The 25,290-nt window shown below is 42.0% G+C and overlaps 1 protein-coding gene across 2 annotated transcripts in view; it reads right to left on the bottom strand.

The window, feature by feature from the left end:
* Positions 1 to 25,290, bottom strand: part of LOC136878787 (beta-glucuronidase) — a 268,892-nt gene that overhangs the window by 62,994 nt on the left and 180,608 nt on the right. For both annotated transcript variants that reach the window (XM_067152257.2, XM_067152256.2), the window contains one exon: positions 12,673 to 12,855. In XM_067152257.2, coding sequence (XP_067008358.2) covers positions 12,673 to 12,855 — 183 coding nt within the window. The remainder of the gene's footprint in view (positions 1 to 12,672; positions 12,856 to 25,290) is intronic.

Here is a 25,290-nt window from a genome sequence, read left to right as displayed (position 1 = left end):
ATGCCAACCAACTGGCTTAATCACTGAATACTGGCTACGCACCATGGAAATAAGACTCCTCCCACATCAACCATGTCATCAGCAAAGATACAATTGAGCAACAAATGAGTGTTGCGTCAATTGCAGAAAAAGTTAAGAGGAAAGTTAGTACGGTGATACAACCATGTCCAGCGAGCAGCCAACTCTGTTCCTCCATTTCGACATCGAAGGCCAACGTCCCTGAGGATGAATGAAGCAATGCTGGCAAGATACAATAAACAGAGATTTTAGAATTGTAAGTCTGTAGCCCAACGATGCAAAAGACCGCATAAAATACCATTCATTAATACACAAAGCGGAGTCTGCGCCAGCAGAACAGCGCTAGAAATAATAATTATATGACCTAAATATATTAGTTTTGCATGCCATATTGAAATGAAGGACCTTAGTTGTTTTAATCATTCTTTCCATCACCTCAGTGTTTCTGATCTTGTCAATCTATGACATTTGAACCTTGCACCTGTGACATCATGTTTCAAGAGATTTCAGGTTTTTAATTATTTTTGGCTGAGTAGTTTATTGCACAGTAAACTTTTAGTTTAAACAAATGTGCTTCTTACTACTTGCTCTGTTTGAATTGCTATTGCCTGTCTGCAATACCACTGTTTGTTTAGACAATACAAGGTAGTGGTGGTTATTACTGATGTAGAAGGAAGGACAACTGGGCAACCATCCTGCCTTATAAATAAACTGGTCGGAGGGAAAATGGAAGAGGATATTGGCAAAAGAAGGTGAAAGGTTACAAAGAATGTGAAAATGAACCACTCCCTACGCATTTCAGCCTAATACCATCGGGGTCGGAAGAAAACAATAGTTGGCCAAGGATATTATATACGAAAGTGGAGGCTAAGTGGAAGCAATGCCAAAAAAAGTGTGAAAATTAAATAATTCCGATGCCTTACAGAACTAAAACCATCGAGATCCGAAGAGAAGATGAGTTGGCCAAGGAAGGTCGAATACAAAATAAGGAAGTATGATGATGGCAGTGATTTTTTATTTTATTTTCACAATTGGCTTTACATCACACCAACACAGATAGGTCTTATGGTATCGATGGGACAGGAAAGGACTAGGAGTGGGGAGGAAGTGGCTGTGGCCTTAATTAAGATACAGCCTGGTGTGAAAATGGGAAACCACGGAAAACCATCTTCAGGGCTGCCAACAGTAGGGTTCGAACCCACTGTCTCCCAGTTGCAAGCTTACAGCTGTGCACCCCTAACCGCACAGCCATCTCTCCCGGTAATTATTGTTTTAAGAGGAAGTACAACTGGGCAACCATTCTCTATTAACACTTTTTTTCTTAATCCATTTACCCTTCAGTGCTGGTTTTTCCCTCGGTCTCATTGAGGGATCCAACCTGCACCTCCTCAAGTGCAGTGTCCTGGAGAGTAAGACTTTGGGTTGGGGGATAAAACTGGGAAGGAGGACCAGTACAGTACCTCACCCAGGCAGCCTCACTTGCTATGCTGAATAGGGACCTTGTGGGGTCATGGGAGGATCGGAAGGAAGAGGAAAGTAAGCGGCCATGGCCTTAAAGTTAGGTAGCATCCCAGCATTTGCCTGGAGGAGAAGTGGGAAATCATGGAAAAGCACATTCAGGATGGTTGAGGTGGAAATCGAACCCCCTCTACTCAGTTGACCTCCCGAGGCTGATTGAACCCCGTTCCAGCCTTTGTACCACTTTTCAAATTTCATGGCAGAGCCGGGAATCGAACCCGGGCCCCCGGGAGTGGCAGCTAATCACACTAACCACTACACCACAGAGGCGGACCTCTATTAGCACTAATCAAGGAAAAAGTGGAAGGGGTCCGACACTTAGATAAATGAAGGTATCAGCCAAAGAAAGGCAAGGGCCACGAAGGACATGACAATTATTAAAGACTCCCTAGGCCTCGCCACCTAATACCATCGGGGTCGGAAAAGAACAAGAGTTGATCAAGGGAGATCGGATAGGAAAGATGAAAGACGGAAGCAATACCACATCCAGCTAACGACTCTGTTGTTCGCTGGTGAAAGGCTGTCACGGAATTAGCATTTGCAAGGTAAGAATTACCCCTTTGAATGTAACCAGGATACCTCGGATTTTAGTCAAACATCTATTTTATTCCTCAACGGGTCGTATCAAGATGTTCCCGTCCTAGCTTTGTAGTGCACCAACAGAAATTAGCACAGAATTGCTCTTGTAGCTATATAGTGACTTTCAGCGTCGATGAGGCAGTGTGCCAGAAGACGTCGTGAGTTGTTATAGTGGTGCTTTTGTGAACGCGTCTATGAGGTAGTCTGCGATTACATCACGCACAGAAAGGTGAACAACGAGCCAAGGTGAAATTTTCTGTTTAACTGGGGCAAATCAGCCTCGGAGACATTTGAACACGCTTCGGCAAGCATACGGCGATGAGTCGTACGCGATGTTGAGTGACAGAGACGCTTCACGTCTCTTGAAAACGAGGAGCGATGGAGCGAGTATCACCCCCGAAAACGTGGAACGAATTGGAAAACGTGTGCGTGAGGATCGTCGGAGGACGATGAATGACATTACAGACATTATTTTTCGTACGGGTCAGTGCAGTCAATTCTAACGTCGGAATTCAACATGCGGCGTGCCGCTTCCGGGATCCCCCCGGGCCTCTCGATTGCTGACACCTGAGTAAAAGAAATATTGCGTCGCACGTGTTGTCTAGAAATGATTTTGATTTTGAAACTTTCTTCTGTAACTCTCGCCGACCCAAAGTTCTCTTCTGAAACTACCCTATAGGCATATCTACGTCAAAAGCAATAGTTTTCTAAAGTTACTTCCATTGACTCAAATAGACATTGTGGTTTAAATATTCTACTAAAGTCAAGTGTACACATGATTCTTAAAATCTGAAGGGAGCCCTTCAGCGCCAATAGACCTACGTGGGGCCGATGACCTAGAGGTTAGGTCCCTTGAAACAACAATCATCTTCATAGAATTACAACCTGGACAACAAAGCGGCTACAGAAATCACACAGACAAAAAGATAAGGATTTTTTTTTTGCTAGGGGCTTTACGTCGCACCGACACAGATAGGTCTTATGGCGACGATGGGATAGGAAAGGCCTAGGAGTTGGAAGGAAGCGGCCGTGGCCTTAATTAAGGTACAGCCCCAGCATTTGCCTGGTGTGAAAATGGGAAACCACGGAAAACAATCTTCAGGGCTGCCGATAGTGGGATTCGAACCTACTATCTCCCGGATGCAAGCTCACAGCCGCGCGCCTCTGCGCGCACGGCCAACTCGCCCGGTGATGAGGATTTTTCCCCTGCAGCCACATTACTTCAGTGTTCGAAATAATCATTTATTTCCTTGGTCCACTAGCAATGGCTGACCTCTGAATGAATGAAAACCTACAACCTGTTTTCCAGTCATTGACCGAGTCAGGGGTGGAATGAATGAAGCGACGAGGATAGGAGTTGTGCCGGCTGCCGAAGCCTGTCGCACTCCTCTGGGTCAACGATTAATGACTGACAGATGAAATTAAGTGATACTGGAGAGTGTTGCTGGAATGAAAGATGACGGGGAAAACCGAAGTACCCGGAGAAAAACCTGTCCCGCCTCCGCATTGTCCAGCACAAATCTCACAAGGAGAGACCGGGATTTGAACCACGGAACCCAGCGGTGAGAGGCCGATGCGCTGCCGCCTGAGCCAAGGAGGCTTCAATGGCTGACCTCTATGAGTTTCAAATCAAACTATAGGATCAATAAAGCTAGATCACTTTAATCTATCGATTGTCAGGCTGTCTACTCGACGATTAATGTCGTTGGTTACAACACAGTGGACTTCCTCGTAGATCTCGAAGGTTTTGGTCTTGGAAATCTTGGACACCAGCTAAGTCATTAAGTGATTTCTGTGTCAACCTTAGACAGTAAACACAAGAAGATGGAAGCTTTGAATTGAACTGAATTGGATGTGTCAAGTGCTGCAAACTAAAATGTTGCATTCAATCTAGCAAAATATTTCAGAGTGAATGTGGGCTTGTATAGAGTGCCAGGATGGCAAAAATATCGTGGATTAAATTGTCTTTAACCCGGTAGGATGCAGGAGTTTCCCAGCTTCACAACCGGAGAGGTGTGGTGCAGGTCTTTTGAGTTGACGCATATAGGCGACCTGCTCTTCTGTGATGATGGGGCCTTCGTAGGATGATATGTAATGTTGAAGACGACACACACACCTGTCCCCGCGCCTAAGAAATTAACCAGTGAAGGTTGAAATTCCCAACCCGCCCAGGAGTCGAATCAGGGTCCCCTTGGACCAAAGGCCAGCATGCTAACGAGTTAGCCATGGAGCTGGTTATTGCGACGTGTGCAACAAAGATGTGAGTGAAATGTATTAGTGTGTTTAATGGTGAGATCATTACGTTATCAATAATTGAATAGTTATATTACCCAGCGATTTGGCTACGTGGTTTGAGGCACGTAGGTGTTTGCTTGCATTCGGGAGGTGGTGGGTTCGAAACCCACTGTCGGCAGCCCTGAAGATCGTTTTCCGTGGTTTCCCCACTTTTACAGCTGACAAATGCTGAGGCTGTAACTTAATTAAGGCCAAGGCCTCTCCCTTCCTATTCCTAGCTCTGTCCTATCCCATCGTCACCATAAGATCTGTGTGTGTGTTGGTACGACGTAAAACAATAACAAAAAAGGAAACTGTTATATTGTGCGAGAAAATTTACCGTGTCTATATGTGATGAAACTTTAGTTTGATGTAATATTCTTCTTCTTCTTCTTCCTCTTCTTCTTAATCTGTTTACCCTCCAGGGTCGGTTTTTCCCTCGGACTCAGCGAGGGATCCTACCTTTACCGCCTCAAGGGCAGTGTCCAGGAGGTTCAGACTCTGGGTCGGGATACAACTGCGGAGGATGACCAGTACCTCACCCAGGCGGCCTCACATGCTACGCTGAACAGCGGCCTTGTGGGGGGATGGGAAGTTTGGAAGGGATAGACAAGGAAGTGGGAAGGAAGCGGCCGTGGCCTTAAGCGAGGTACCATCTCGGCATTTGCCTGCAGGAGAAGTGGGAAACCACGGAAAAACACTTCCAAGATGGCTGAGGTGGGAATCGAACCCACCGTTACTCAGTTGACCTCCCGAGGCTGAGTGGACCCCGTTCCAGCCCTCGTACCACTTTTCAAATTTCGTGGCAGAGCCGGGAATCGAACCCGGGCCTCCGAGGGTGGCAGCTAATCACACTAACCACTACATCACAGAGACGGACTTGATGTAATAATAATATAGTTAATTGATATTCAAGGAGCAAAATTGTAATATTTTATATAAGGAAATCTGTAAAATTAATAGTTCAGGAATTTTAGTTTAGATAAAGGCACTACAGTACTGTAGTTGTCCGACTCGTTGGCTGAACGGTCAGCGTACTGGCCTTCGGTTCAGAGGATCCCGGGTTCGATTCCCGGCCGGGTGGGGGATTTTAACCTTAATTGGTTAATTCCAATGGCATGGGGACTGGGTGTGTTGTCTTCATCATCATCATTTCATCCTCATCACGACGCGCAGGTCGCCTACGGGAGTCAACTAGAAAGACCTCCACCTGGCGAGCCTAACCCGTCCTGGGATATCCGGGCACTAGAAGCCATACGACATTTGATTATTTTTTTCAGTACTGTAGTTGCTTCTGGTGGATTACTTTTTTTTTTTTTTTTTTTTTTTTTTTTTGGCTAGTGGTTTATCGCGCCCCTAAACGCACAGTCAACTCCCTCAGTAGAAAAGTTCATGTGCGAGGGACTTACAAAATAGGATGCACTCATTCCTTTCCGAGCGACTGTATAGACTATAAAGTAAAATTTTACAACCTAAAACTTCGAGGTCTAATCTTCTTCAATTTCTTGCTGGCCTTCCCCCAACTTACTGAGGTCGTCACTCATGTGAATTTGGCCTACTTATACGGCCGAATACCCTTTCTGATGCCAACCCTATGTTGGGGGGATTTATTTAATATTGCGTATTTCTGTGGTGGTTGGTAGTGTGGAGAGCCGTCTGTAATAATAATAATAATAATAATAATAATAATAATAATAATAATAATAATAATAATAATAATAATAATGCCGGGCTGAGTGGCTCGGACGATTGAGGCGCTGGCTTTCTGACCCCCAACTTGGCAGGTTCGATCCTGGCTCAGTCCGATGGTATTTGAAGGTGCTCAAATACGCCAACCTCGTGTTGGTAGATTTACTGGCACGTAAAAGAACTCCTGCGGGACAAAATTCCGGCACCTTGATGTCTCCGAAAATCGTAAAAGTAGTTAGTGGGACGTAAAGTAAAATAGCATTAATTAATAATAATAATAATAATAATAATATTCGTATGGTCTCAGCTACAGTGCGCAGACATTTCAATTTGACGCCATCTGGCTGTGTGCTCGTTAATTTCGTAGTTCCGTTTTATTCTGGGTCTGCTAGATGGCAGACTAAACCGATTCTTTCTTGGGCATCTATAGCTGAGTTTAAAAAAATGTTGTCGCGTAAACACCAATTGCAAAAATCCGACTACCCACTATCTTAGGATCCGGAGGTCGACAGACTACCACAGAGGCAGCTAATTTTGTGTGTAGATTAAGATGAACACAAATATCTAGTTCTGGAGACAGATGAATTAACCATACGAAGATAAAATCCACGGCTTGGCCGGGAATCGAAGCCCAGGTTCTCTAAACCAAGTACCAGTATGCTGATCATTCAGTGAAGTTGCCACTAATCATAAATGAATAATAAAGAAACAAAGCACTACTAGAAGAGTTAAAAAATGTGTACTAGAGGCTTCGTTGCGAAAAGAAAGTCCACATTGGTTCTTGAAACATACTGGGTCTTTTATAAACCGCCAATTATGAGACTAATAAGGAAGTTGGACCGGTTTACCAGGACAGCAGATGACAATTACCTCTGACCTCCTCGCAGTTCACTTAACGTTACGTCATCCAAATATTGTGAATAAAGAAAGTGTTTCTTAGAACACAACATAATTAATTTAAAAAATGGAGTGTACTTGAAATATTATATCTACCTTGCCAGTGAAAGTTGAACTTAGAATTGCAGTGAAAGCGAGATAGAGATACCAGTATCTCGTTTGTAAACACAAGACAGGCGAATGCCGATCAGTTGACAGTACGTGTTAGGACTTTGATGCGATGGGAGCCTACTTACCATCCGTCGCCTACTTGTCGCAGAGTAGAGCATGGAATCAAAATTCCTATCGTTATGTGATACTGTTTGTCAACCTGATACTGTACACATCTCACGGCAAAACGCTATCTTCAATCAAACCTACATTTTTACGTGATGTCACACAAGCATGTTGATGATCACTTCGACTTCAGAGCAGACTACTTTACAGCCAATTTTCGTGGCAGCAGCCATTACCCGCTGCCAAGTTGAATGTTTCTGAAAGATGTCCACAGGAGATATGACAGGCAAAACGAGGATTTTATCACAGTTTGAGACTGACTTCACTGAACACAAGCTGGTGGTTTCAATCCCGGCTCAGTCCGGTGGTATTTGAAGGTGTTCAGATGCGCCATCCTCGTGTCAGTAGATTTATCAGCATGTAAAATAACTCCTGTGGGATAAAATCCGGTGCCTCAGCATCTCAAAAAATCGCAGAAGCGGTTAGTGGGAAGTAAAATAATAATAATAATAATTAAATATATTATATATATTATATATATTATTATTATCCTTTCCTCTTTCTTTCTTTCTTTCTTTCTTTCTTCGATCATCGCCAGCTGTGAACCACGTGAAGTAAGTTCATTACTTTCTTCCCTTCCTTGCCTTCTATAGTTATTCTTTCTTAATCTGTTTACCGTTTAGGGTTGGTTTTCCCTTGGACTCTGCGAGGGAACCCACCTCTACCGCCTCAAGGACAGTGTCCTGAGCGAGAGTCTTTGGGTCGGGGATACAACTGGGAAGGATAACCAGTACCTCGCCCAGGTGGCCTCTCCTGTTATGCCGAACATGGGCCTTGTTAGGGGATGGGAAGTTTGGAGGGGATAGAGAAGGACGAGGGAAAGAAGCGGCCGTGGCCTTAAGTTAGGTATCATCCCGGCATTTGTCTGGAGAAGAAGTGGGAAACCATGGAAAACCACTTCGAGAATGGCTGAGGTGGGAATCGAGCCCGGGCCTTCGTGGGGTGGTAGTTATTCACACTAACCACTACACCACAGAGGTGTTATTATTATTATTGTTATTGTTATTATCTTTCTTTATCTGTTTACCCTCCAGGGTTGGCTTTTCCCTGGAACTCAGCGAGGGATCCCACCTCTACCGCCTCAAGGGCAGTGTCCTGGTGCGTAGGACATTGCGTAGAGGGATACAACTGGGGAGGATGACCAGTACCTCGCCCAGGTGGCCTCACCTGTATGCGGGGGGATGGGAAGATAGGAAGGGATAGACAAGGAAGAGGAAAGGAAGCGGCCATGGCCTTAAGTTAGGTACCATCCTGGCATTTGCCTGGAAGAGAAGTGGGGAAACCACGGAAAACCACTTCCAGGATGGCTGAGGTGGGAATCGAACCCACCCCTACTCATTTAACCTCCCGAGGCTAAGTGGACCCCGTTCCATCCCTCGTACCACTTTTAAAATTTCGTGGCAGAACCGGGAATCGAACCCGGGGCTCCGGAGGTGGCAGCTAATCACACTAACCACTACACTACAGAGGCGGATATATTATTATTATTATTATTATTATTATTATTATTATTATTATTATAATACATCAGTCTCCATTATAGACTGTTATGCCTGTCAGCGTTCAGTCTGCAAGCCTCTGTGAATGTACTAACCGCCGTCACAATCCTATATTTGTGACTAGTCCTCTGACTTCGTTTAGTTCTATACCTCCTTAAATCGTTAGAAAATGAGTCTAACCATCGTCGTCTTGGTGTCCTACTTCTCTTACTCTCCATAACAGAATCCACTATTCTCCTAGATAACCCATCCTTCTCCATTCGCCTCACATGATCACAGAAGCCGGTTTATGTGTACAACTTTATCCGTCGAGTTCATTCCTAACTTAGCCTTTACCTCCTCATTCCTAGTATCGTCCTGCCATTGTTCCCACGTGTTTTTACCAGCAATCATTCTCGTTGCTTTCATGTCTGTTACTTCTAACTTGTGAATAAGATATCCTTAGTCCACCCAGCTGTCACTCCCGTAAAGCAAAGTTGGTCTGAAAACAGACCAGTGTAGAGATAGTTTCGTGTGGGATCTGACTCCCTTCTTACAGAATACTGTTGATCGCAACTGCGAGCTCACTGCATTAGCTTTGTTGCACCTTCTCAATCTCACTTACTATACCACCATCCTCGGAGAACACACATTCCAAATAACTTACTTGAAATTATCTACCTGTATCAGCTTTGTATTCCCAACCTGAAATACAGTTATTTTAGGTTTCTTACCTACTGACATCACGTTAATCGTGGATTATTATTATTATTATTATTATTATTATTATTATTATTGTGTATGTTGGGTATTCAGCCCGAAGGCTGGTTTGATCCTCCACAGCTATGCCAACAGCTGTCATAGATGGCCTAGGCATCACTGAAGAGGCATACTAGGGAAATGAGGAGTGAGGTAGTTTCCCGTTGCTTTCCTCACTGAGCCAGAAGTTGCTCACATATCAGTCTGCCAAGCCCACTGAAATGCACGCACCAGCCGACCCTATGAGTGATATGTTCATACCATTCATAACAGAGACTGGCTGCATTAGCCTAGGAATGGTATTACTAGCATCGCTCATACCTCCGTCACTTTCATATTGTCAAAGCCACGGATGAAACTGAGACAAGTCAATGAAAGTAACAAATTTATTCTAGCCCATACCAGAAGATATAGTGCACTGTAAACACTACATCTCACCAGCAAAGGCATTATTATTATTATTATTATTATTATTATTATTATTATTATTATTATTATTATTATTATTATTATTATTATTATTATTATTATTATTATTATTATTAGACTGGCTGTGTTGTGGTTCACGATAGGTTCGCTGAGAGATACAACTGTGTGTAGGAATTGTAGACCTTGAAGATCGGTTTTATAAAGAGAGGCTACAAGGAGTAGTGGGTCTTGATGTTAGATTTCGTTCAGACAAATAACACGCTGTACTACATGAACAGACATGGCCGTTGTAAACAATGCTGAAGGCTTGAAACAATTACTAAAATTAAACAAATAAAAACAGTCTATATCAGCACGCATTAAAAGATTCCGAAAACCAGTTACGATTTAAATCTTTACATTTAAAAGATTACATCTTTAATCTTTAAAATATTTTAATGTGTGCTGATATAGACTGTATTTAAGTATTTCTATCCTTCTATGTAACTCACACTATCCTTCTCTCTATAGAGCCTGCCTGGAATGAATGGAAGAAAAGCAAGGTTCGTTTCTGTTTCGTTAACACTTAAAAGGTGGTGAGAGGAGGATTGGTCGGCGAATTTCTAAGAAAAATGTTCTCCCTAGTGGAGCATGAGCACCTCTGGAAGAGGAAAAGTCGTTTCATATCTTTTCGACTTCCTGACGGAGAATCGAACCCACGTCCTTCTGGGTGAACTGAGCATACCTTTCCTCCCGCCTCGGGCAGGCAGCTCCTAAATTCATCATAATAATGCACCGAAACTTCTTTATAGCTTCTCTCCTCTAATGTCATTATTCAGTTGTCTTCAATAAAAGAGCACATTTCTGTGCTGAAAGTTCTGTTCTCTGCATAGGCTCTGAATACTTATGTAGACCTATTTGATATGTTGTATATTCATGCACTTTTAATCACTATTGCTTAGTTATTCGTGAAATAGTCAAAATAAAAATCCACAATTCTAGCCCTTCTGTCAAGCAACTCAATGTTGAAAATATCCTAGGGATATGACCTACGAATTTTAGGTAAATAAAATATAATAAAGTATGAAATTATATTATTTATTCCTAAAAATTGCACTACTTTTCATAATCATCGTTACCCGGTCGATTAGATTACCAGTTTGCATTTTTCTACCACTACGAGCGCTACTGTGAGTCAAGACAGAGTTTCACTTAACCCCTTGTAACTACATTCGGTTTGAACATTTTTCAAAAATTAAAAACACCTGAGGGTATTGAACCAAGGAACACATTAGAGAAAGATGTATGTAAATAAATTAATTTGGCAAGGATTTGAATGAAAAAAGGAAATGAGAAACAAGTAGAGAAACAAGCGATTTTAGGCTGTTTTAAGGTCGATTCACACATCTCCGGGACGTGACGGCGCTCTCCGTGTCCGTATCCATCCTTCCCGACATGAATATTTCATGTCTGTTCTCACACTTCAGTTCCGTGCAGTTCCGCGCAGTTATAAGTCGGCAATCAAGTGTTAGATGATGAGGGTTTTTTTAGTGATGATTAACTGTTAATGATAGCTATAATTTTGGATGAAGAGGAGAAAGAGAGGAAGAAACAGTGGGTTCATCCTATATGGAAACGAAGGGGTTAGGAAGGAGAGTTTTCTGCTCTATATAAGTGCTTGAAGGACGACGAAGTAAAATTTCACGGATACACTACATTTGCTTTTAATTACTTGAAAAATTAACTAATAATTACTTGAAAAATTAAATAAATGAAATCGTTGATTAATTTTAACACCCCTGACTTTGTAGGTTGGGGCAGAAAGTGCCTTGCCGCGCCAAAGTCGGTGCCTATGTACAGACAGACTGATTTCCTTAATTTCCTTAATCTTAAAAGCAAAAAATGTTAGTTAACTACCTTCAGCTTCCATTTTCTCGCCAATTTCGTCCCATACACGCTTCTTCAAACCACTATCCATATATTTCGAATCAGCTAAATTATATAGAAAAGAGTGTGCCTTCCTCTTTAAACAATCATCATCATCATCATCATCATCAATCATCACTAATTCAATCAGCAATTCGTCCTTCATTTTGGGAGGTAAAGAACAGTTCAAACGTACACATTTAACCTCAGTACTCGAAGAAAGCAGAGAAGCAGGAAGGCGGGAAGAGAGAAATCACGTCCGTGAAAACAAGAAAATATCGTTGGCCAGCGAATATGTATTGCCGGCACGGATCACGGAGAAGCACTGAATGTCACGGCGAATGACGTCAACGGAAGTGTAGGAATTCATTCCTTCGTTTACATGGCGAAGATATTTTATTTTCACGGAAGATGCCGTCACGTCCCGGAGATGTGTGAATCGACCTTTACGGTACTGCATTTAGGCCGGACGTGATTTGCGAAATTTGTTTTCTAGTTTGATAGAGCTATCCAAGACACGCAATTTGAAACCTTCCCGGACCCTTTAGATCTTCAACTTTCGACACAATTGAGGGAATTGCTTACGTTTTTCGTAGTATGGGGAGCCACACTTCGTCTGCAGAGAAATGTTTTCAAGATTAATACAACTCGAGCTACAAATAATTTGAAAGATCGCTTCCAGATCAGCCTAAAAGTGTTTGAAGTTTGGCTTGACATCTTAGACATTCGGATAAAGTTTCGATTTTCTAGACATGCAGATAGATAGACTGACAGATAAGACAAACACTCCTCAGTGATGTACAGTAAGAAGAAGGTATGGATCTTTAAAAACCTAAATAACATCACTTACCACTTGAGCAGCGTAGTTGACGCTCCCAAACCGTAGCCAGACGCGGTTTTTGTTCTGCAGCCACGATTGGGGAACGAAAAACGTTCGGTCGTACCACACCAACCCCAAGTGATCACGTATGGCTTTGTCTTGGGTGATGTCGTTGTAGCTGGATGGTACAGGCATTGGCATGGTCTCTCCAGTCTGAAACAAAGGATTAAGACTCTTTAAGTTTATTGACTCTTTCAGGTGTCTGGACATAGACCCAAATGTAAACACTTGCCTCTTCGTCTGTGCCTCAAATATTTCTTACGAGTTTTCTCTCTCTAGACTCTGTAGAAATACAATAATATACAGTAACATATGGTGTATGTATGTGTGTATGTACGTTTGGTTGGTCGGTCGTTCGATCGGTCGGTTCTCAGCCCTTAGGCTGGTCGAATGCTCAACAAATCCACCAACAGCTGAAACACTGCATAACATTCATCCGCATGGAAACTCTGTATGCCATGGGGTGTCAGTCACTAGCGTCACTGAAGAGGTGTACTAGAAAAAATGCGGCCAAGTATATAACATAAATACAATGTAATATACATAATATAATCAGGGTCGCACTCGGGTTTTTCCATGAGAGGGGTGTCCAATGAACAATATTAATTATAAAAACAATAATGAAGACGCGAACAACCACCAAGGGTTCTCTCTCCTGTCTAAGATCTTGCTAACAAAGGCAGAGCATCAACTGGACATTCAACTGGGGGAATACCAGGGAGACTTCAGGAAGAGCCGATCCTGTGGTGAGCAGATCCTCAACATCAAAACAGAACCTGCCTACACCCAAGATTAGAAGCCGCAAGGTAGTAGTCACATTTGTTGATTTCAGGAAGGGCTACGACTCTGTGGACAGACAAACCCTTGGTACAATTCTCGAGAAACAAGGAAGACGCGAACAACTACCGAGTGATATTCCTTCTGTCAAAGGCCTAGTAGCCGGGCTGAGTGGTTCAGACGGTTGAGGCGCTGGCCTTCTGGCTCCAACTTGGCTGGTTCGATCATGGCTCAATCCGGTGGTATTTGAAGGTACTCAAATACGTCAGCCTCGTGTCGGCAGATTTACTGGCACGTAAAATAACTCCTGCGGGACTAAATTCCGCACCTCGGCGTCTCCGAAAGCCGTTAAAGTAGCAGGAATTAAAGCCTTACTAACAAGGGCAGAGAATCAACTGGACAACGTCCGAAGACTAACTCTACAAACACCGCTTGACACATACGTTCAAGGTTAAATTTAGAGGAGAGATCTCCGACACCTAAGAGATCAAAACAGGTGTTAGACAAGGCGATGCACTTCTCCGCTCTTTAACTGCGTAATTGAAAGTGTTGCGAGAGAATGGCGCAAGAAACTGGTCAACTTGGGTGACCTGAGCAGGGCCTAAAGAGGAAAGGGCTGACAACTGATTGTCAGGCCTTTACAGACGACATGGTACTGATCACTGAATCTCTGGAAATAACTGTGATACTGGTCAATTGCTTCAGAAGACAGGCGGCCAAAGCGAGTCTGCAAGTGTCACTGGAGAAAACCAAGTAAGTTACTTTATCAACATCAAAGAGGCTAACAGAGAGATGTCACTAGAATAGGGTAAAATCAAGTGAGTGGGGAAATGTAAGTGCATCGACAACTGAATAGAACACAACTTGTCAGAGAAAGCTGCCCTCTCCGCGAGAGTTAACAAGCTGGAACTGGCCTATCGACTGACTCAAAACACCTAAAACATGCAATTGCTGTAACGCAGTCTGAAGCTGAAACAATGAACAACCGTCATCCGCCCGAAAGCCCTGTATGCTATGAAGTTTTTGTCACTAAATAGAAAAGGCGTGATTGAAAACTGAATGTCAGAGAGAGAAGAATTGTCAGAAAGATCCTGACAGGGCGAAACAAGAAAGTCCGTACTGGAAAAAATCCAAAGAAAAGCAGCTCGCTTTGTTCTGGGTGATTTCCAACAAAAGAGTACGGTAGTGTTACAAAAATGTTGCAAGGTTTGGGCTGGGAAGACTTGGGAGAATGGAGACGAGCTGCTCGACTAAGTGGTATATTCCGAGCTGTCAGTGGAGAGATGGCTTGGAATGAATGGCATTAGTAGACGAATAAGTTTGAGCGGTGTCTTTAAAAGTAGGAAAGATCACGCTATGAAAATAAAATTTGGATTCAAGAAGATAAATTTGGGCAAATATTCGTTTATAGGAAAGGGAGTTAGGTATTGGAATAACTTACCAAGGGAGATGTTCAATAAATTTCCAATTTCTTTGCAATCACTTAAGAAAAAGTTAGGGAAATAACACATAGGGAATCCGCCACCCGGGCGATTGCCCTAAATGCAGATCCGTAGTGACTGATTGTACTGTATGGCTGACGGGGTGCTAAGAACATAAAAAGAACTGGGGTTGACAGACGTACACAACAGACAGATCCTGAAGATAGTCCGTGGTTTTCAGGAAAGAAAGCTGTTTACAAGAAAGGTACCCGCTGGTTGGAGGAAAGAAAGGAGCTAGCTACATCGGGAGAAAACACAACAATACTTGGCAAAGGTCTCCCAGGTAGGCCCATTCGAAAGAAAGAAAGAAAGAAAGAAAGAAAGAAAAATAGCAATTATTCTATACTTCAGAACATTTACTATCAGCATCTGGTACAGGGCCTCTCAAATGCCCAAAATCTCACGCGTGCAAACAGCGGTGCAGAATTCCTGTGCACAGTGCATCGGTTCCACTCGGTTCGGCTCGGACCAACGCTTCGTTTCTGGGCTACTCGACTAAGCTCGGCTCAACTCGGCTCGGATTTGGAGCGCTACGGAGCAAGTGAGGAAGAGAGAGAGACAGCGCTATTGCTCCAAATCGAGGAGTGGGGGTCTGCACTCTGGACAACCAAGCGAAGTCGTTTTTTGCACCGTGCACAGTGCATGCACCCTGAGAGGCCCTGATCTAGTACAATAATGCAATACTGAAATAATGAAAAAACTTAGATACTCGTACTTTACCACAGCCTCCGTGGTTCAGGCGGCAGCGCGCCGGCCTCTCATTGCTGGGTTCCGTGGTTCAAATCCCGGTCACCCCATGTGAGATTTGTGCTGGACAAAGCTGAGGTGGGACAGGTTTTTTTCCGCGTACTCCGGTTTTCGCTGTCATATTTCATTCCAGCAACACACTCCAATATAATTTCATTTCATCTGCCAGTCATTAATCATTGCCCCAGAGGAGTGCGACAGGCTTAGCGCTGAACAAATGGTTGGTTGAGCACGCTTAGCACTCAAACATTTGATCAGAAAAGGAAGTACACACGAATGTGCATTTAGACCTGCATTGGAAACACATGCATTAATTCTGCATTGGATAACACTTTGGTAGTGCTGCCGGAAAAATTGAAGTAACAAAAGTAAACGAATGGATAATGTCTTCTTCCTGGCTTTATCCGAGTTATTTGGGGGTCCGCACTATGTGCGAACTAAGCCCAGTTTTATGGCTGGATGCCTTTCTCGACATCAACCCTATGAGGAGGGATGCATGTAGGCCTACTATTGTGTTTATTATGGCCGGATGCTTTTCTCGACACCAACCCTATGTATGTAGGCCTACTATTGTGTGTTTCTGCGCTGGTTAATACCTTATTATGCTGTATGTAAGGGAAGACACTAACACCCAGTCCCCGAACTAGAAAAAAATAACCAAGCGGGTTTAAAATCCACGGCCCGATTGGGAATCAACTGGATAATATGCGTGTGAATGATATGCAGGAAAACATAGATTAGGGAATGATATATTTTACGACATCCCCCTACCGTATATAATATCTTCAATATATTCAAATACGACTAAAATTTATCATTTTGGTTAGGGCTTTCTTGGTGGAGTGAGGGGAGGAAGGGGTGATCCTGGAACGGATGGACCATCCTTGTAGATGCACTGCTGAATATAATATAATATAATATAATATAATATAATATAATATAATATAATATAATATAATATAATATAATATAATATAGGGTGAAGCCGAATTCCATCGACACACTTTTGAAGGTTGTTGAGGGATCTCTTCCATAATTGCATTTCGTTTGGTTTGTTGCCCCGTTTAGCTTTCTACCTGTATTGCACTGAAAATGGTAAATGATAGTTCTTGACAAACGCCGGTGTGTCGGAATTTTGTCCCGCAGGAGTTCTTAAACGTGCCGGAAGCCAACGATGCCGTGATCATGGTGCAAAATCTGTAAGAGAACAATTCTGCATGTGTTACGTACTGCACTATACAGTACAGATTGAACACACTGTGATAAAACTGTACGTGTTTCGTCTGAGGGTTCTTGCATTACTCTGTGTTTTGTGTTGTGCGTTTTGGTTATTGTGTATTACACGGTTTGCATCACTCTGTGTTTTGTGTTGTACGTTTTGGTTATTGCGTATTACCGTACACGGTTTGCATTACTCTGTGTTTTGTGTTGTACGTTTTGGTTATTGCATATTACATGCTTTGCATTACTCTGTGTTTTGTGTTGTACGTTTTGGTTATTGTATATTACACGCTTTGCATCACTGTGTTTTGTGTTGTACGTTTTGGTTATTGCATATTACATGCTTTGCATTACTCTGTGTTTTGCGTTGTACGTTTTGGTTATTGCATATTACACGGTTTGCATTACTCTGTGTTTTGTGCTGTACGTTTTGGTTATTGCATATTACACGCTTTGCATTACTCTGTGTTTTGTGCTGTACGTTTTGGTTATTGCATATTACATGCTTTGCATTACTCTGGGTTTTGTGTTGTTCGTTTTGGTTACTGCATATTACTGTCCTTGCTTGCCTTTGCTGGCCAGATGTAGTCTTTACAGTGCACTATGTCTTCTGGTATGGGCTAGAGCAATTTGTTACTCTCTCTTCCTTGGCTTTGACGACGTGAAAGTGACCGAGGTATGAGCGATTCTAGTAATACCAATTCTTATTCAGTCAGTCCCTGTTATGAATGGTGTGAAAATATCGCTCATAGGGTCGGTTGGTGCATGCATTTCAATGGGCTGGGCAGACTGATGTGCAGTAGCAACTTATGGCTCGGCGAGGAAAGCAACGGGAAACTATCTCATTCCTAATTTCCCTAGTATGCCTCTTCGGTGACGCCTAGGCTATCTATGACAGCTGTTGGTGGAACTGTGTAGGACCAAACCAGCCTTCGGGCTGAATACCCAACAAACACAGGCTCTGCATTACTCTGCGTTTTGTGTTTTACGTTGTGGTTATTGCATATTACAGGCTTTACATTACTCAGCATTTTGTGTTTTACGTTTTGGTTATTGCATATTACAGGCTTTACATTACTCAGCATTTTGTGTTTTAAGTTTTGGTTATTGCATATTACAGGCTTTACATTACTCTGCGTTTTGTGTTTTACGTTTTGGTTATTGCATATTACGGGCTTTTTCACTGATATGAAGGTATTTTCACAGAAACAATGATGACTGGGGTAACAAATCGAATAAATCGTAATTACATTATTACTCTGTAATGAACCACCGGAGACCACCGGTACCTTACACCAATATACTCAGAAGGTGTCCCCGAACAACCTTCGAAAGTTTGTCAGTGAAGTTCGGAATATAATATAATATAATATAATATAATATAATATAATATAATATAATATAATATAATATAATATAATATTTAAAGAGGCCATATTGCCCGCTTGATTGCCATGATCGTCAAGTCTATATGGTCTGAGAACACTAGGAAGAAAGGACGGGGGTTAGCATCATTTCTTTACATTGCACTAAAACATTTTGTGCTGCATCAAAACCACATTTGATAAATAATGCAATGTAACATTGACACAAATTGTGATCAAAGATAAAGACGGCGTTGAATATGTGCGTAATTATAGTATGTATTTAATGATACGCCTCAGATAAAATTAAACTAATAAAGAAACTTAAAATCTGACTTTTTACATCGAAAACACGTAGTGTTCAAACACTTCTTACTCTGTGTGTACAAACGGATTAGACTGAAGCCTCTCTTCCGTAAAACACGCATTTAAATAGACATTTGTAAAAAGAAAATGTTAAATCCTGTACCGGTATGCGTTCTCCTCATTTGATACAATTAACCATTTACCCGATATTTCAGTGTTTTTCTGAAAAAGAAAAACATTCCCTAAAACGTTGAAAGGTATTTTCTTCCTGGGAAACTGCCCGAATCAGCAATAACATGCACATGAACAACTTTGTAAAAGTTTAATTCTGACTTTTTTTTTTTTTTTTTTGCTATTTGCTTTACGTCGCACCGACACTGATATGTCTTATGGCGACGATGGGATAGGAAAGGCCTAGGAATTGGAAGGAAGCGGCCGTGGCCTTAATTAAGGTACAGCCCCGGCATTTGCCTGGTGTGAAAATGGGAAACCACGGAAAACCATCTTCAGGGCTGCCGACAGTGGGGCTCGAACCAATTCTGACTTTGGGGGGGGGGGGCATGTTGTAATAACTTTAGGCAGTGTATTCACTTGTAGCGGTCCCAAACGCACAATACTTCCACCTTGCTCTACCGTACAGTCGGAAACAAAAGTCTACAAACACGTAGGTCTAAGTGTAATCAAAACATAACATTTTTACTTATTTGCACTTTCTTTCTTTCTTAATCTGTTTACCCTCGAGGTTCGGTTTTCCTTCGGACCAAGCGAGCGATCCCATATCCCACTGCCTCAGGGGCAGTGTCCTGGAGCGCCAGACTTTGGGTAGGGGGATACAACTGAGGAGGAGGACCAGCACCTCGCCCAGGCTGCCTCACCTGCTATGCTGAACAGGGGCCTTGTGTAGGGATGGGAAGATTGGAAGAGACAGGCAAGGAAGAGGGAAGGAAGAGGGAAGGAAGTGGCCGTGGCCTTAAGTTAGGTACCATCCAGGCATTTGCCTGGAGAAGTGGGAAACCACGGAAAACCACTTCGAGGATGCCTAAGGTGGGAATCGAACCCACCTCTACTCAGTTGACCTCCCTAAGCTGAGTGGACACCGTTCCAGCCCTCGTACCACTTTTCAAATTTCTTGGCAAAGCCGGGAATCGAACTCGGGGCTCCGGGTGTGGCAGCTAATCACACTAACCACTACACCACTGAGCCGGACCTTATTTGCACTTACGAAATAGAATGATAGACATTTTAGATACTTTATGGCATTAATAACTAAGAGAAGAACTAAAGGTCATATATCTGAAACGTAACGAATGTTCACGAACACTTATAACTTTTTCACTGCCGTATTAGGCTCAGTACATTTTGTTTCCATCTTATGCAGCTACCACCGCTTCCAAACGCAGGGACATCGATTCCACTGGGTTTTTGATAACTTCTACTGACATTTTATTCCATTCTGTTCTTATGGCAAGTTTTAAATCGTCCTTCTTCTGAATGATATATTTTCTAATCCACTTATTGAGTTCTTCTATGGGGTTATTGTCGGAGAGTCGGGAGGTGACTGAAATTGCTTGGAAACATTTTAAAACAGCCATTTTTTCACTACTGCAAAGGTATGTTTAGGGTCGTTGTTTTGTTGAATGAACCTTTCATTTCTTAGTCCCAGTTTTTTTAACATATATTTTCCTCTAATGTATGCAGATATTATCATTTATCCATTTTATTTTCAATAAACACTTAACTGTCTACCCAAGGACCAGACATGTAACTTCAAACAAGAAGGTTCCCACCTCCATGTTTCACTAATGAAACAAGATTATTTTTGGAGGCTTTCATTAGGTTATCTCCATACGTTATGCGGTCTATCACGCTGAAATAAAGGACAAGTATTCACTGTTTGGAAGGACGTGACAAGCGCAAGCCAAAACATTCAACATGCTGCAAGAGTTGTCCAAAAATTTATGACATAAGCGGACGAAAGTAGACTTTTGTTTCCGACTGTATTTCTCTTTGCGACAGTCCAACGTCAAAGTAAAACTCGTACAGTCCTCTTCTAGAATAAACAAATGTAAGCAAATGCTAGATTAACTTCCCATTTCTACACGGCAATACTCCTTTGAAGTCGTGCTTCACTCCGAGATGGAACTGCTTATCTACAATAAAATGTCCTCCAAGGTCCGTAAGTGAACGTCAGCTAATCACTGACTATAATCGGCGGGAAAATCTTCTAAACAAATCGCCAGGTCGGGAGAAAGGCTTCATTCCAATGTATAGGGTCTCATAAAATGTTTTAAAAACGCAAAACAATAGTGAACAAGCCAAAAATAAGCTCAAGAAAAATCTTTAGTGATTGGGATTAACGCTGGTTACTCAACAAAGTGGGCACTGATCCAAAATTTTCCGAACATAAGTTCATTTTAGAGCCTTAAAAGTACGTAACTGCCTTCTTTACAACAGTTCCAAGCTGTGATAAACCCCGCCCCAGTCACCAGACATACATATAAGAGATCATCTATGCTATGGTATGAACTGAAATTCAAATCCAGTAACACTCCATGGGAATGAAGAAGGCTTGGAGAAAGCTTTACTAGAAAATGGTCGAAGATACTTGCATCTTACTGAGAAAATATGGTAAAATCTTTGCCAAGAAAATTGAAGGAAATTATCGAACAGTAAATAAAGGGTTCCCCACAAAACATTTAACGTATACCATTAAATTCTAGCTTGCCTTCACTATTTACTTTGGCAGATTATACTTCTGTTTTGTTGTAATCAAAGTGTGTACGAGTTTTATTTTGAGGCAGACAACTTTTTACTTCAAACGAAACATTTCTCTTGTTTTGTGTTATTCCAAGAAATGAAACTTTGAAAGACCGGTATGGAGTTGCCTGTGTCATAAGCCGCCCTCGGTAAGAAATAGTTATGGACCGAGTGTGTAGCCTATGAATGCTTCCATTTGACGCATCTGTCGAGAAGGGATGAAGGAGAAGACGGTACTGCCCCTCGACGCTATACCTCCACTCACTCCTTTGTCATTTTATTGTTCGGCTTGCCAAGCTTACGAGTTACTTTCTTGTTTTTCCCAACCATGCACTGGTATAGTTTAGTTTAGAAAGAGAAGTTTGGTGGTAACATACACGTGTAATATTGTTACATAGAAGGAAACGCTTCATAAAAGCTATAAAGTGAATACTTGCGATGCAATTTTATCACGTGTAGTGATCAACTTAATATGGCAGGGAATGCGTGCAAAGATGATATTCGGAACATATTCCTACTCCATCGTCAACAACCTTGAAAACTTTAAGGAAATAATATAGATATTGTATATCTATGACGTAAATTGTGTGCAGCGAGGGGACTTAATACAACGCAAGCAATAGCTTGAACAACTAGAAGATGGTAAGTAATTTGATATATTGTATATGCACTGAATTTCTCAAAGTAGACATCTTTATTGCAGAATGTTTAGAGCTCGTAGGGAAAGGCAAGGGTTTCTCTGTGTGTTAATGACTGTTAATGGATAATCTGTAAGACCTAGTAACTTCGAAGCTGTTCTAAATTTTGGATACCGTTATACTTGTTTATTACGTCTCTTTAGCAAATCTGCCAAAATTCCTTGTTTTTGTAAAATCTGGTTGTTATCTCTTCTCAGATTTTCTCGTTCTAATTAGAGATAGAAAATGAGACACGAAAGTAACTTACTGTATCGAATAGCATTTCAGCCAACCTCTCTAAGCAAGCTGCATTTATATTTTGTCTACTTTCAGTGCGTAAAAGTGCCAAATACAAAGTGATGTCATTTTATTTAAAAGTTACTAACATGGGCAACAAATGAAATACGCAGCATTGTATCTTACAGATTATTGCGAGATACGGCAGTGTGTGACGAGTGACCCGAAAATACATAAACAATATAGCGCGTTCAAGGTCTGTATTATTTGAGAGTGACAAATGCGTAAAATCCAAAATTTGTTTCGGGACGGTTAAGATACACTACGCTCGGGGACGTTGATTTTTGTAGCGCTTCAGAGGGCCACTACGAAGTGTGTTGTGAGTGCAAAGTTTATCGAGTGAATTGACCGCACGGTTAGAGTCGCGCAGCTGTGAGCTTGCATTCGAGAGATAGTGTGTTCGAACCCCACTATCGGCACCCGGAAGATTGATCTCCGTGGTTGCCCAATGTCACACCAGGCAAATGCTGGTGGTGCTGTACGGTAATTAGGCTACAGCCACTTTCTTCCCACTCCTAGCCCTTTCCTATCACATCGCCGCTTTAAGACCGATTTGTGTCGGTGCGAAGTAAAGCAAATGGTAAAAAAATAAAAAATAAAATGAAACAAGTCAGTGGTGAGAGTATCATACAGGATTCATACCTGCAAACTCTCCCGACTAGAGAAGAAACTCCCGATTTTTATTATTTCTTTTACATTGATTCCCTACCTCCCGATCAATAACTTGTTTCTCCATTTTAAGTCAGCGATTGCAGGACGTGAAATAGGTTTACGACCTGTTTTAAGTAGAAAATCTAAATTCTTTCGGCCTTTGCCAAATTTTAAAACTTATTTTCACTAACAAACTTATAACTGAATTAAGCTTTTTCTTTGATGGGAGGCTAAATACCGCGCCTCAGCCAGATCGATTCCTCCCCGCTAATGCAATAAAACAGAGATTTTCCCGACTCATTCTGTATTCTCGAAAACAGTTGAGTAGAAGGGTATAGTTTTCGCCCTGGAACTCTAATTTATTTTCCCAAAAAAAGAAAAAAAGAAAAACACTTCCGCCGTTTGAGATTGTTGCTTCTGACGCTGAAGTTCTTTCTCTTCTTGGTCGCTGTGAATGTTCAAAGTCCTTTTCTTACTGATCGCTGTTTCTCTTATTGGTTGCCGTGAGGCTGAAAAAAAAGTGAATATCGCGATGCTCAATTTTGGTGTTCTTTTCCTCCCCTGAGTTTCCTGTTTTGGTTTAGTTTGCTGTGGTCGTGATTGTCGTGTTGATCACATTCACACAGTACATCATATCGCACCACCAACCATTGCAGAAACACACGATAGCTAATACATCCCTCGACATTGGATTATTATTATTATTATTATTATTATTATTATTATTATTATTATTATTATTATTATTATTATTATCTTCTGAGCCATTTTCCCTATTTTATTGAGGTCGACGATTCATGAGGATTTAGGACCAGGTGCCCTTCCTGGCGCCAGTCCTACATGGAGAGGAGATGCATTCACTATTCCGTGTTTGGGTGGTAGTTGGTAGTGTTGTATGTGGATGAAGATGAATCTAAACACCGAATCCCAGAGCTAAAGGAGTTAATCATACGCAGGGAGTCGAGCCCGAGCCCCTCCGTATCAAAGACCAATACATTAACCATTCAGCCAAGGAGACCGACAAATGACAAATACCCACATAATAAATACAGAATTTAAAGAAATCTTCTTTTGGCATCACGCGACAATCCTTTTGGTGATCTGCCTTCAGGAGTCTCTGCGTTGGGCATGCTGACTTGCTTGCTGTAAGCTCATCCTGGTTAAGCTCTTGATCTGGTCCATCCATCGTAACGGTGCACGTTCTAGATCTTCGGCCGTCGACTTTTCCCTCTATGATAACTATTTCCATTGCCTCCTGTCTTCTGGCAATATGACCAAAATATCTGAGTTGTTTTTGGTTGATAAGGGTCGATAGTCTTGTTCTGATGCCGAGCTGTCGCAGGATCGATTCATTAGTACGGTGTGCTGTCCATGGTATTCACAGTAATCTCCTATAGCACCACATGTCTAGAACAATGCTGCGGCGATCCGCCATCTTCATCGTCCAAGTTTCTGCTGCACAGGTCGCGACAGGGAAGATCAGAGTTCGAATGACGGTGAGCTTTGTCTTGGAAGTGATGGACGTGTCCTTCGAGATGCGACTAAGTTTTGCTGTTGAATTTCTCGCAATCTCAATGTGCTTACGGATGTCAGGTTCACAGTCTCCGGTATTTGTGACAATAGACCCCAGATACTCGAAGCGACTGACAACCTCATAATCAGCAATTCTTGTCTGTTGTTAATAAAACGGTCTACAATCATAATTTTGGTATTTTTATTGTTGATTTGTTGATCTACAACCTGTATAAAAATCAGTCTGCAGTGATAAGAATCGAGGGCTTTGAAAAAGAAGCAGCAATCCAGAAAGGAGTGAGGCAAGGCTGCAGTTTGTCCCCTCTCCTTTTCAATGTTTACATAGAACAGGCAGTAAAGGAAATCAAAGAGAAATTTGGAAAGGGGATCACAGTCCAAGGAGAGGAAATCAAAACCTTGAGATTTGCCGATGATATTGTTATTTTATCTGAGACTGCAGAAGATCTCGAGAAGTTGCTGAATGGTATGGATGAAGTCTTAGGTAAGGAGTACAAGATGAAAATAAATAAGTCCAAAACAAAAGTAATGGAGTGCAGTCGAACGAAGGCAGGTGATGTAGGAAATATTAGATTAGGAAACGAAGTCTTAAAGGAAGTAGATGAATATTGTTACTTGGGTAGTAAAATAACCAACGATGGCAGAAGTAAGGAGGACATAAAATGCAGACTAGCACAAGCAAGGAAGAGCTTTCTTAAGAAAAGAAATTTGCTCACTTCAAACATTGATATCGGAATTAGAAAGATGTTTTTGAAGACTTTTGTGTGGAGCGTGGCATTG

This window comes from Anabrus simplex, chromosome 8 (assembly GCF_040414725.1).
Source record: "Anabrus simplex isolate iqAnaSimp1 chromosome 8, ASM4041472v1, whole genome shotgun sequence".
NCBI lineage: Eukaryota > Metazoa > Arthropoda > Insecta > Orthoptera > Tettigoniidae > Anabrus > Anabrus simplex.
Note: the sequence above shows the minus strand (reverse complement) of the source record. Positions and strands in the feature narration are given on the sequence as shown.